The sequence below is a fragment of the Danio rerio genome, chromosome 11 (genome assembly GCF_052040795.2).
Source record: "Danio rerio strain M-AB ecotype USA chromosome 11, GRCz13ab, whole genome shotgun sequence".
Lineage (NCBI taxonomy): Eukaryota > Metazoa > Chordata > Actinopteri > Cypriniformes > Danionidae > Danio > Danio rerio.
The window spans coordinates 3,331,831-3,345,226 of NC_141031.1; the positions used below are offsets into that span (position 1 = coordinate 3,331,831).

The 13,396-nt window shown below is 35.2% G+C and overlaps 1 protein-coding gene across 1 annotated transcript in view; it reads left to right on the plus strand.

The window, feature by feature from the left end:
- timeless (timeless circadian clock) overlaps positions 1-13,014 on the plus strand; it is a 37,590-nt gene extending 24,576 nt beyond the window's left edge. Inside the window, 15 exon segments of the mRNA NM_001278600.2 lie at positions 75-397; positions 1,773-1,912; positions 3,243-3,328; positions 3,411-3,531; positions 4,513-4,595; positions 5,119-5,267; positions 7,915-8,149; positions 8,235-8,303; positions 9,007-9,125; positions 10,770-10,998; positions 11,241-11,317; positions 11,320-11,357; positions 11,360-11,372; positions 11,375-11,447; positions 11,575-13,014. Coding sequence (NP_001265529.2) covers positions 75-397; positions 1,773-1,912; positions 3,243-3,328; positions 3,411-3,531; positions 4,513-4,595; positions 5,119-5,267; positions 7,915-8,149; positions 8,235-8,303; positions 9,007-9,125; positions 10,770-10,998; positions 11,241-11,317; positions 11,320-11,357; positions 11,360-11,372; positions 11,375-11,447; positions 11,575-11,684 — 1,865 coding nt within the window. The 3' untranslated portion in view covers positions 11,685-13,014.
- Positions 13,015-13,396: the final 382 nt, after the last annotated feature.

The following is a 13,396-nucleotide window of genomic DNA, read 5'->3' on the forward strand; positions in this document are numbered from 1 at the left end:
ACAAACTACACTGCAATTTTACAGCCAGTACTAGGGCAGTGTGCTGACAGGTTTTTTGTCATTGTGTTGTGTAGGAACTGTTCCTTTAGATTCTGCTGTGGAGGAAGAGGATGGAGATGAGCTGGTGGAAGAGGAAGAGCTGGAGTCTGTTGCGGTGTCTGAGACGGAGTTCAACTTCTTAGATTTCATCAAGAGGTTTGCGCATCCAAATATTGTGCGTCCGTACGTCATCCTGCTGCGCTCGTACTCTCAGAACTCTCCTCACACCAACCACTGCGTCACCCGCATGCTGCATCGGCTGGCTGTGGATCTGAAGATGGAGGCGTTGCTCTACCAGCTCTCGGTCTTCTCTCTGTTTAATAAGATTCTGGGAGATCCAGCAGCGGCTGCCTATCAGGTAACACACTGATGCTTTACACTGTTACTCGATTCTGATTGGTCAGTCGCAACATTCCAACATGTTATTAAAAGAGAACAACTGCTAAATAACACAGGGTCATCTAGGATCTTGACCGTATATGGACTTTCACATCCATATACTTGCACTCACATTCATATGGATCTGTAAGATAGCTTACTATCTGTAACATAGGTTAGTATATGCTTCATTCAGACGATTTTGTTTCTGTCAGCTTTGTGTTTCTGACTGTTTGGCGCCATCTTGTGTCTAAATAATGCGCAGGTTAGTGTATACTCCATCAGCTGTTTTAGTTTCTGTCAGCTTTGTGTTTTTGACTGTTTGGCGCCATCCTGTAACTAAATGATGTGCAGGTTAGTGTATACTCCATCAGCTGTTTTAGCTTCTGTCAGCTTTGTGTTTTTGATTGTTTGGCGCATCTTCTGTCTGAATAATGCTCAGGTTAGTGTATACTCCATTAGCTGTTTTAGTTTATGTCAGCTTTGTGTTTCTGACTGTTTGTCGCCATCCTGTAACTGAATAATGTGCAGGTTAGTGTATACTCCATCAGCTGATTTAGTTTCTGTCAGCTTTGTGTTTTTGATTGTTTGGCGCATCTTCTGTCTGAATAATGCTCAGGTTAGTGTATACTCCATCAGCTATTTTCAATTTTGTCAGCTTTGCGTTTAATTAAAAGAATTAATGAACTATTATGGCTCAAAACAACAATGTTTTGTGGAAACAGTACTCCGCTTCATGTCGCGCTGCCGATAAACCTGTCAGGTTTTATTCTGTGATTAAAAACCTCCTGGATGTACTTTATCCTGCTTATTACTTTAGCTCAGCTGTTAATGTATAACTTGACACATGCAGAAGTATTATATAATTTCTTCAGCTTTTAAGATTATTAGCCCTCCTGTGAATTATTTTTTTTCTTCGAATACTTCCAAAGTGATTTTGAGGATTTTGAGCAAGGAACTGTTTCAGTATTTCCAGAGAAAAGGCCCTGGAGAAAGCCTTATTTCTTTTAGTCTGGTTGAAGTAAAAAAAAAACAATTTTATTTAAGAAGTGCTTTTGGTCAATATTAGCTTTTGATTTGCACTTTAAGCTGAATACTATATATTGCAAAATAGCTAGTAAAATTGTATGTACTGTCATCATAGCTCAGATAAAATAAATTAGTTATTAAAAGTATTATATAAAAAATGCTTTGAAAGATCTCTTATTTTAATAAGAAATAAAATTTCACAGGAGGGTTAATAGTTTTGTCTTCGACTTTAGATAATTTTTTATATATAAATATAATAGCAATTAATAATTAATCAAATTACGGATAATTTAATTCCTTTTTTCATTTTTTTTTTCCTTCTGCAGGAGCTTGTTAAATTTGCCAAATATGTCCTGAACCGCTTCTTTGTGTTCGCCGCAACAAACAACAAAGCGTTTGTGGAGCTGCTGTTCTGGAAGAATGTGGGTGCTGTGAGAGAAATGACCGAGGGATACACTAAAGACGGGTAACTGCACGTGTGTTTTAATAAGAAATGCACTGTAGGGCTGGACTATCAATCAAAAATGATTTTCATGCACCAGTAAAGTCAGTTCTAGTAAATCTCCACCAGTTTTCAGATTTAGTTCCCTGACAAGCTACGCACAATCACGTTCAAAATTTATTATGACTTTCAGATAATCGCTCTTTAATAACAACAGCTGTTTGCATCACTTCTCAATGAGCTACAGATCTGTGTAGTAAATGCATAGGGGATGTTACCACACATAATAGCATGTTTTACTCCCAACTCACTTCATAATTTCAGTCGAGTCAAATAAATCCTTCATTAAAATGATACTATAGTTGTGTATTTATTAATCACGCTGAATCAATGAAAGCAGATGAATCTTCAACGTTTGGAGTTCAATGCTATGGGGATTTCCTGGGCTTCTTCGTTGTGGGTGTTTGGAGTTTTTGCATAGAAGCGCCCTTCAGCATTTTGGAGATTTTTAACTACATCACTGACAAGATGTGCATGACAAAAATCGCTTTACTCAATAGCATTTGGGAATCCGTGACTGTGAGTTAATAACACTTTGATTGATTTTACGTAGTTTAAAAACAACAACAATACAGATTTGTTGTTTGACATTGGTAATCTTGCATAGTTCAAGTTAGAGTTGCCAAGTCTTTGTTTTGTTTTACTCCATAAATCAATACGTTATTGTCTTGTACAGACCTTTATGACTTTGTTACTTTTGACTAGAAAGCTGCAGCCTTCAAATTAATTTCATATTATCAGAGACATTAATATTAAATGACCATTTTGATGTTCTTGTGGCTTTAATCAATGTAACCGACTTTGTTCAATTGGTAAATATACAACCTTCCACTATACAGCTAGTTATAGGGTGAATGGACATTAAAACAATGAAGACTTAAAGATTTTAAAGACTTAAAATATATAAAATAGTCATGCTAAAATCAAGTAAACCAAACTTTACTGTACTAATGTGTTGAGGGTTTTTACGTATACTAATACCAAAAAAAGATTTAATATTGCCTAGCTCCACACTGAAGAGTTGCTTTAAAGCAGAAAATCAAGAAAACCAAGTAATTGATGAAAGTTACACTGATACTGGTTTGTTTGTTTGTTTAGTACTGTAAAGCTAGTTTTTAAAAGTACAGTCTATTCAACAGAATCAAGAAATTCAAACCAAGATATTACCACCAAACTAATAGTGATGGTAGATGTAGAATGACTGCATCGCTAGTTTGGACTTTTGTAATTAGATAAAAAAAAAATTCAGCTATTTATGTGTGATTAATATGTTTGTTTATTTATGCCACATCAGGGAAGGCTCTAAGAAAAAATCCAAGTGGACTCCAGAGGAAGAAGCAGAGCTTCAGCGATTGTATGAAGAGCACAAGGACTCTGGAGGTGGTGTCACGCTCATTCCCAGTGTCTATCGTTTGGTCATTTGATTCTATCTCAATGATCTTTCTGTGTTGTTGTTGCTCAGTGCCTGATGTCGTCGAGACGTTGTTACCTTTGCTGAGCAGCAGCCGCACCAGACGTGAAGTGGTGTCACATCTGGTGTCCATGGGTTTGGTGGACAGCGTGAAGGATTTGAAGAAAGAGAAGTATGATTCTGTTTAGAGCTGGATTTTATTATTATTATTATTTATTTTTCAAAACTGATGTTAAATTGATTCTTTCAAAATAGTATGGGTACCTTTACCAATACTTTAAAGGTGTCAAAGAATGAAAATCTGGATATACCTAGACATAACTAAATAATAAGAGCCCAATCTGATCAAAGCACAGACTCCACACAGAAGCATTGATATGCACACCCCAGATGGCATTTGAATGGCCACAAAGTTTTCCAGTGAGATTATTGAAGCTTGTATAAAACATAATATGCAAGTGGGACTCTTATTTTGAAAACAGAGTGACTGGCCACAGATTTCTTGTGAAAATACAACATTTTTTCCCCTTATATTTAAGTTTATATAACACTTGTATTAGACACAGCCAAGTGGGTCTCTTATTTTGAAAACAGGCTGATTGGCCACAAAGTTTTCTAGTGAGATTACAACAATATTTTCCATTATTTTAAAGTTCATCTAAGATTATTTTAAATATACTATGCAAGTGGGGCTCGTATTTTGAAAACACTGTGATTGGCCACAAAGTTTTCTAATGAAATCACAACAATATTTTTTCCCTTATTTTTAAGTTTATCTTAGCTTGTGTTAAACATATTTAATTAAAGCAGCCATGCATTTCCATGTAGTGTTCACTAATCATCAGAATGCAAAATGCAGGATATACGGATTAAAAATGTATTTAGTGCGGGTGAGGAGGATAGTGAGGATAGAATGTTTTATAGGTGTAATTTGTTAGTTTAAAGGAAGTTGCTGAAATTTTTCTTTTAGTTTGGCTAATGTACCTCCAACTGGACTGAATATTGAGTAGGGGGCGGGACTTTCTTTTGTTAATTTCCTCAAAGCAAACTAAACGGTAAAAGGGGCGTGGTTACGAATATTACTTGAATTATTTACTTGATTACTTGAAGTCACTAATTTTGAAATGATTTTATTTTTCATGCATTTGTTTAGGAAAGGGACTCGTATCGTCCTCTGGACTGAAGAACAGGAGCAAGAGCTTCAGGGGCTCTTTGAGGACTTTCAAGACTCTGATGGTTGGTGTATACATATAAGGTTTTATTTATGTAATGATAATTGGTTTATATTTGATTAAAAACTATTTTAAAACACTTTTGTGCAAAAGTTCTTTCTCAAATCAAATGAAATCATGTCATAACTATAAGAGAAATAAAAAGAAGTGCCATCTTTTTATAGTAAAAAAAAATCTCGTTTTAGTAAATCTTACCCCACCTTACCTCTTACCTTACCTCAGTAAAAGTTACCTCACTGAATAAACATTTAATCACATTTAATAATAAATTATATTTAATAATATAAGTAAATTTATTAATAATAAACAACTAATAATTTGGATTTAACAAAATACCTGAAACGATCATTACTTTTAGTGTTTTTTTTTCTTAAAGTGACTTCTTTGATTTTAATGAAAGCTTTGAATGCAAATTTGTAAAGCCAGTGTGTGAAACAGTCCCATATATAGTATATAAAATGCCCTGGAAAAAATGAACCATCTCCACTTTACCTTGCCTTGATTTCCTCTTTCTCTGTCTTGCTCAGATGTGCTTGGAAATATCCTGAAGCGAATCACAGCCAAGCGTTCAAGAGCACGAATCGTTGACAAGATCCTCAGCATGGGTTTAGTGTCTGACCGCAAAGAACTTTACAAGAAGAGACAGCGCGGCACTCACGGGAAGAGCACAGGAATGGTGCGTCCATCAACATCATATACATGTTTATTTGTTAGGAAAACTGACCGAACTGCAGTTTTGGTTTATCTGTTATTTCAATCTATCCGCTTGTTAAGTGTGACGTCACGCGGAGCGGCTTCCGGGTCCAAGCGCTCTATTCAACTGAATGGGGAGACTCATGAAATGGTAATAATAAACGTTTACAAAGCGATTTAATACTTCCGAAAGTCACGATCGCAATATATATGTCAGTGCCTAATATCCGATGGCCAGAAAGTGATTCATTGTTTTATAAATTGTTAAAATTTTGGTATTTGTTATGCAGCAAGCAGGGATTGTTGTGTACACTATGACTTTATGTAAAATTAACTTTAATGTGTGATATGAATAAAAAGTGATCATAAACGAATGATTTCTCCACTCAAATGAATGGCGGCTTGGACCCGGAAACAGTATTACATACGTCACAAACACGTCACCAAGCGGATACTGTAAAGCCTATAATGCATAATTCTAGCCATGAGCTCTATGAGAAAGTCTTACCTCTGATTTATACTCTGTGACGATGTCTGTGAGTGTCTTCATTCAAAATTAAAGTGCAGCTTTTCGCTTGTAATGTCTTATTGCTCATTGCCATAAATTAAAATAAGGGCACATGACAGCTGAGCAGAACTCTGAAAAATAAACCGTGAAACTCTGACCAATAAGAGGAGAGTTTACTCGCATATGACTTGTTTTAGTTCTTTTGGTCCCTTTAGAACAGAGGTGGGCAAACTACGGCCCGCGGGCCATATGCAGCCCGCTGAACACTTTCATCCAGCCCGTGAGGGTTTTTTTTTAATTCTGCTTCTGAATAATGGTTAGGTTCAGAATTACTAAATTAATGATGCAATTACAAGTGAATGCCATGTGATGGCAGTATTGCACGGTACAGTTAGCACAACCGTAGAATTTGAACATTTAATCTCGGATATTAAAATGCACTCGACTGGCTGATCACACTGAATGCACTTCATGCGTTAAGAGGCGCCACTTTTGAATGGTTTACTAACGGCCGCGAGGGTTTTGCGCGCTGCTTATGCGCCTTGTGCACCTTGCGTTTTAACCGCATGCTGCGCCTCGCGTTTTTGCCGTAGCACACTGCAGACTTTCACACCCTTGCGAAGAGAGGGAACCAGGCTCGTTGTTCACACTAACACTCTCATCATAACATGACTTGGTATAACAAAGACTAAGATTCTTCTTTCGTTTTGTCTCATAGTTTTATGATTGATATGAGCATATTAATACAAGCTCAAATTCTATAATAATTGCTTGTTAAATGTGTTCATTTTTGTCATAGAATATATTTTCCATGCACACATCCACTTTAAAAAGTTATTTTATCAAAGATTTGTGGTTTCATCAAGTTTTATGAGGATTGATCTGTGTATTCTAAAAGCGGTGCAAAATAGATTATTGTAAATTTGACTGAATAATAAACTTTAAGAACTATTTTTAATGTCTAATATGGGATTTTTTTTCTATCAGACAATATCTTTTCTATTCTCAACTGTAAAAATTATTACATTATTATTATATTTTGTAAGGGATTATTTATTGTTTTATGATGATTGATAAGTAAATATAAATAACAGTGCAAATTAATTTGACTTGTAAATTTGACTTAATAATGTTTAAAAAAATCTGTTTTGTCTTAATGTGACATGTTTCTGTCCGATATTACATGTTCCATGCATACCGCCACTATAATTAAGTTATTTTTTGAAGAATTTGACATGTGGCCCTTCACTTGGTTTGCAAAACTTGATGTGGCCCTCGGGTCTAAAAAGTTTGCCCACCACTGGTTTAGAAACTTTGCCGTGTGAAAGCGAACCGCAACAAGAACAAAGTGCAACATTGTAACAATATTAATCCCTGTTTCGGAACAAAACCGGTGTGAAAGCACCCTAAAGGCTGATTTGTACTTCTGCGTCAAACATCGGCGTATGCTACGGTGCTGACGCATAGCCCTTCGCCGTGGCCATCGCCGTCACTGATGTGCACCTCTCAAAAAATGTAACTACACGTCGCAACGACGCGTAGCGTAAGCTCTGTGATTGGTCGGCTTGGTAGCGCTGACGAGTCTGGGCGGGACCGAGAGCCGCGCGAATGGCGCGAGCGATTGTTTACAAGTGTGGAGTCCCGTGAAGGAGCTCCTGATGGAAAGTTTTGTTTTGTGTTTACCTCATAGTTAAAGTTGTTGCACGTCCGCCGGTTCCTGCCTCAAAATGAGCGAGTTTGAGCCACTTGTACATCCAGGAAGTGTTCAGGAAAAGCAAAAAAGCAGAGAAGAAACTCGACACAGAGGAACATTAACACCTCACTGCCAACTAGCGTTTCGGAAGTGTTAATGCAGACCGACAGAGACGGTGCGCAGAAGTATAAATGCACAGCCACGCGCGTTGCCTGCGCCGTGGGTTACGCCGGTCACTTGACGCAGAAGTATAAATCAGGCTTAAGAGTGTCTGGTGCACATGAAGAGGAAAGAGGGTTTCCTACAGGTGGTTTGTCAAGCCCACTCACCTGAATGAGGAACACTCAGAATTGCACTGTTTGTTTTTCTGAGACACATGGAGTGTTGCATTTTGTAAAGGAGCATACAAATCGTTTATATTGATTTCAGACGGAGGAGCAGTTCTTTGATATGACTGGAGAGATGCAGGAGAAGGATATCGAGGATGAAGAAGATGATGACGAGGATGATGACGATAAATCTGATCAAGATGAAGATGAACAACACTATGAGAAGCAGCAGACTGTCAGATCAGCCAAAAAGCACCAAAAGAGCACAAGCAGAGACATTTCTTCTGAGAAGATTCACAGCCTGAGAAAGATGGTTCAGGCTTTACAGCTAGAAGGTTCTGAATTGGACTTGATTTTGATTCTTTTCTGAATAACGGCTGAGATTGTGACTGGTGTGTGTGTGTGTGTGTGTGTGAGCAGGTCTGTCCGGGCCTGTCCTGTGGCTGCAGAATTCACTGAACAGAACCGCAGATGACCGTGAGGAGGACGGTGAGTATTAAAAGCGATAAAGTGATTTATAATGAGAGTTGGGGTGGCATGGTGGCGCAGTGGGTAGCGATGTCACCTCACAGCAAGAAGGCAGCTGGTTCGAGCCTCGGCTGGATTTCCTCTGGGTGCTCCAGTTATTAAGTCCAAACACATGCGCTATAGGTGAATTGGGTAAGCTAAAACTGTAGGTTCAGATTTCACATTCACATTTGTGTGTTTCCAGCTGAAAGAAAAGTCTATAATGAAAAACAACCTATAGAACCAATATTATATCAAGTAAATTTAATAAATAACTTGAATGTTGAATAAATAAAATTATTAGAACTATTTTTAATTAACATATTAATAATCACATTAGTTCTTCACCTTTTATCTTTGATATTAAACAGTCAAGCAAGTGCAACTAAAATTAAACAATAAAAAAAATAGTGAGCAATTTTTTTTTGATTAACATTAATAATTCAGTATAAAGTTATACTTCTAATTTACTAAAGACATAACTGATTGTGTTTGTGAATGAAGATGTTATGAAATAATTGTGTGCACTTAACTGCCTCGAATACAGGGATGATGATATTTGACAGTGTTGCTATAGATCACCATTGCTTTTGGTAAATAACTGACTTTTCGGTGTTGTAAATAAACAATCAGAATGGAGCTTTTTAGAGAGCAGTGTAATGTAATATGTCGTCTGTTTCTGCAGGTGTTTCTCATCCTGTGGCACTGGTTCCTCTGACAGAGGAGAACGAGGACGCCATGGAGAACAGGTCTTTCCAGAAACTTCTCCGTGCGGTTGGCATCCGTGCACCCTCAGAAGGACAGGTTGGTTTAGGGTATTTTTAGCCTCTCACAATCAAATATTACTTAAGGTTTCAGAAACTGCCCTGTTTTTTATGGTTTTAGTTTATATTTTAGTTTAAAGGTTTAGTTTATATTTACATTTACATTTGACACACGACTTACAGGTGAGGATAAAAGAAGCACTTCAAATCATCAGAGAGTAACAGTATAAAAATGCTATGACAAGTTCAAGTTACTAAGTATACAAGTCTAAGTTTTATTTATTTATATTTGTTTTTGTTTTCTGTATATTTTATTAATTTATTTATTTATTTGAAAGAGGAGAGTGCCCAATAGGACTTAAGACTTTAAGGCTCGATTTCAGCAGAGCTCACAATAAAAGAAAATTTAAAAATAGAAAAAAGTTTTAAAAAATAAAATATAAAAAAATATATTTATGAATGAAATGAAGTAGAAAATAAAGATAATAGAACAATAAAATAAGAAATAAAAAGATTAAATAAAACTGAAAAAATATAATATTAAATATTACATTTAGTCATTTAGCAGATGCAATTTATACAACTATAAGAGCAACAATGAATAAGTGCTATTGGCAAGTTTCAGGTATGTAAAGAAAGTGTAAGAAGCAAAACATTAGTAATTTTTTATTTTTATTTATTTATTTATTTTTATTTTTTTATAAATATTAAAGAAAATATTAAAGAATTAAATAAAATAGAAACAAAATAGAAAAAATAAAATAATACTGAAAAAATAGATTTAATAAAATGTTTAAAAAATGAAATAAAATTGAAAAAAAAATCAAATAGAACAAAATATAAAATAAAAAATGGAAACATAAATATGAAATAAAATATTTAAGAATGAAAAAAATAGAAAAAAATTACTTAGAAAAATAAAATAGGAAATAAAAATATTAAACAAAAAAGAAATAATATATTTAATAAAATATTTAAAAAAATGAAAATAAAAAATAAATATTAAAGAATTTAAATGTTTTAAAATTTAAACAAAATAGAAAATAGAAAAAAACAAAAAATTAAATAGAAAAAATATATTTAATAAAATATTTAAAAAATAAAATTAAATAGAAAAAAATGAAAATAAAATTTTAAAATGTAATAAATGTTTTTATTAAATATTAAAGAATTAAATAAAATATTTAAAAAATAAAACAAAATAGAAAAAATTCTGTAGAAAAATTTTATTAATTAGAAAAAATATATTTAATAAAATGGAAAAGAATTATTAGAATATAAATTTTTTTTAAATTAAAATCAAGTATACAAATTGAAAAAAATATATATGCTAAAAAAATATGCTATAAAAATTCTTAGTTTTAAGCATCGAAGTAGACACCAGTTCATGTCTATCTATACAGCTTAAATTGTACATAAATCATCTAATATGACATTGATTTTACAATCTAATCACTGTTACTAAAAATGACTTTCTGTATCGTTCCCTTTAACACAGAGGCTGAATTAATCTTGAGCTGAAAGAGCTCACAAAAGCTTGAACTATATCAAAAAAAGGATGGCAATTGAAATGCATCATATATCGTGTGCTATCCCATCTATAGTGATGAACAAACACTCCACAACAGAACCTGCCTTGTTTAAAAGCTTGTGTTGGTGGTTTATTCTCATGTGCCTTTATCAGGAGACCTTCTGGAGGATTTCTTCCAGTCTGAGTGTGAATCAGCTGAGGACATTAGCAGCGTCTCTAGAGCCGCTGGAGGAGACTGGAGCTGAAGGAGACTCTGAGGAGAAGGACAGCAGATCTGTGGAGGATGATGAGAATGAAAATGATGATCAAGAGATGAGAGCTCAAGCACTGAGAGCTTTGCTATTGTCCCGCCAGAGGAAACATACCTCTGCTAAACCAAAAGGTGAGCATGCTGCATCTAGGCATGGGATGATAACCGGTTTCAAGGTACACCACGGTCCATCCATCTGTTTTTAGATCTGTCTTTGTTTCAATCCATCTATTAATATCCAAGGTCATCAGACCATCAGAATCTTCTACCGGCCCATTCCTAGCTGCTACTGACCATGTGCTTTAACTAAATGACTGTCATTAAATATCACAACTGAAGCTGTTGAACTACATTTCTCTGTCTTTCTCTCTAAGACTCTCCATCACAGGAGGACATTTCTGATAGTGTGGAGTCGAGGTTAGTGGCGGTGTTGACGGGGTTATTTAGTGGCTTCTTAATATTGAAGTTGAATATCTTATATGTAATGTGATTTTGATGGTGTTTTTTCAGTGAGCAGAAAATCTCCAAGAAAAGAAGCAGAGTTTTAGATGATGATGATGAAGATGATGACGATCAGAAAGGTAATGAACTTAAATTTTCAGCAAGCAACACTGGACATTTCTCATTCAGTGCAATGATCCATCCATCCATGCAGTGAATTGTAGTATGTACGTGTTACCATTTATTTTTCTCCCGATTGTACTTCAGATGTGGATCCTTCATCCAGGAGCATGACTTCAGAGCGGGACAGTCCTGCCGCCCCAGCCAAGCGCAGGTATACCAGAGTGTTAAGTGATGAAGAGGAAGAAGATAACTAGATGATTTAAAGCAACACAACACAATCACAAATGACTTTTCACCTTCTCTTTCTATTTCTTTAACTGTGACTTTTTCCTGAGTGTCTGTAGTTACTCTGAAAACTTTGATATTTTAATGTTTTGAGACGTTTTGTTCATTCATTTTCAATCTCATTTAACATTTCTTTGTTTGTTTGCTTTGTTATTTTGGGAGTTTGATGCACCGGAGCCTCACTTTAACAATGTTAGCGTGCAAAACCAAAATCACCCTTCGTCACAATTAAATACTGTTAAATTCCCTCATTCCCGCAGCTCAATCTGTTTTTCTGAGAAATAAAAATAAACTGAATTATCTAAATAAATGTCGGCCTGCTTAATGTGTCCATGCAGGAGATGGCATGTTCACTGATGAGGGCTTCAGATGAATGCGTCTCTGCTTGGTTATGTGACCCCAAATAGATTTGTGTAGCTTTGTGCAGTAAATAAATAAATAAAGTATTTGTTTTTAGTGAATGAATTTTAAAGGTGCTTTAAAATGTTTTAGAATTCTGTAAAGCAGTGGTTCCCAACCTTTTTTGCCCGAAACCCCCTTTTCCCCCAGACAATATTGTAAGGCCCCCCTCAACATTTAAAGATTTTATCGCTCATATAAGTTTGCAGTAATGATGACAAAAACGTCTTTTTCAAACAATCAATATGTTTATTTCTATATCTACATATGTTTATGCACAAATAATAGCCTAATGTAAAATATAAAAGCAAAATAATATAAAAGCAAAGCATCAACTTTAAATTGACCCTATTTGAAATTCAATAACAAGAATATCAGTATTCAGACTGGTGTATAAGGGAAAAATATAGCCAATTATAATTTAATACTTGCATGTTATTTGTTATGCTTTTATTAACACGAAGTCGCGCACAAAACTGATTCCTCACGTTTTCTGACACTGTTTCGATGCAGCGTTTGACCGTATGATACCGTTGACAGTGATACCATGACCAGTTGTTTTGATTTATCCTCTCCAAATAATTCCTTGACAATCTCTGTTGCGCATTGCAAAATCAAAGTTTGTGCAATTGTATGCGCTTTCTTGGCTTTGGCGATCTTTTTCAGCAGCTGTGTATGATATTTTTAAACGTTTATTGTCAGTAGCTGTGATGTCCCTCATCTCACTTTGGATGCGTGTCAGTTCTGCTCGTTAATATAACGTTAATATAAAAATCTTAATAAAGGTATAAAGGGTATTTTTTGCTGAAGTTTATACTAAAATCTGCTTTATATTGTGCAACGTATATTTGTAAAGTCTTTGTGCGTAGTATATATTGTGAAAAGGGGAAAAACAATAAATCGTTGTATGAATGTTGAAATTTAACTTTCGTTAAAAAAACGTGTGAAGGTCATGTGACCATCAGGAAGAACGCAGCATCTCATTTCTCACAGGAAGCGTTCTCTGTTCTCGTGGTCTCCCGAGTTCGTTCTTCCGAGGTAACGTTGCAAGACCGGTCTCCACAAGAACGCAAGTCCGTTCTTAATGTTCTTGGAATTGAGAAACAGAGTCTGTCTTTTTTGTGGAGGACGAATTACAAGATTGTCTTTTTTTTTTTTTTTTTTGGTCAGCCAGGGGATTAAATGAACTAAGGCAGCATGATCCGTCTTCTAATTGTCCAGTGCGAAAAGTTTTAAAAATATGCCGCAACTCCTCAAAGAGCTCTTCACGGGGGGTTGTCGC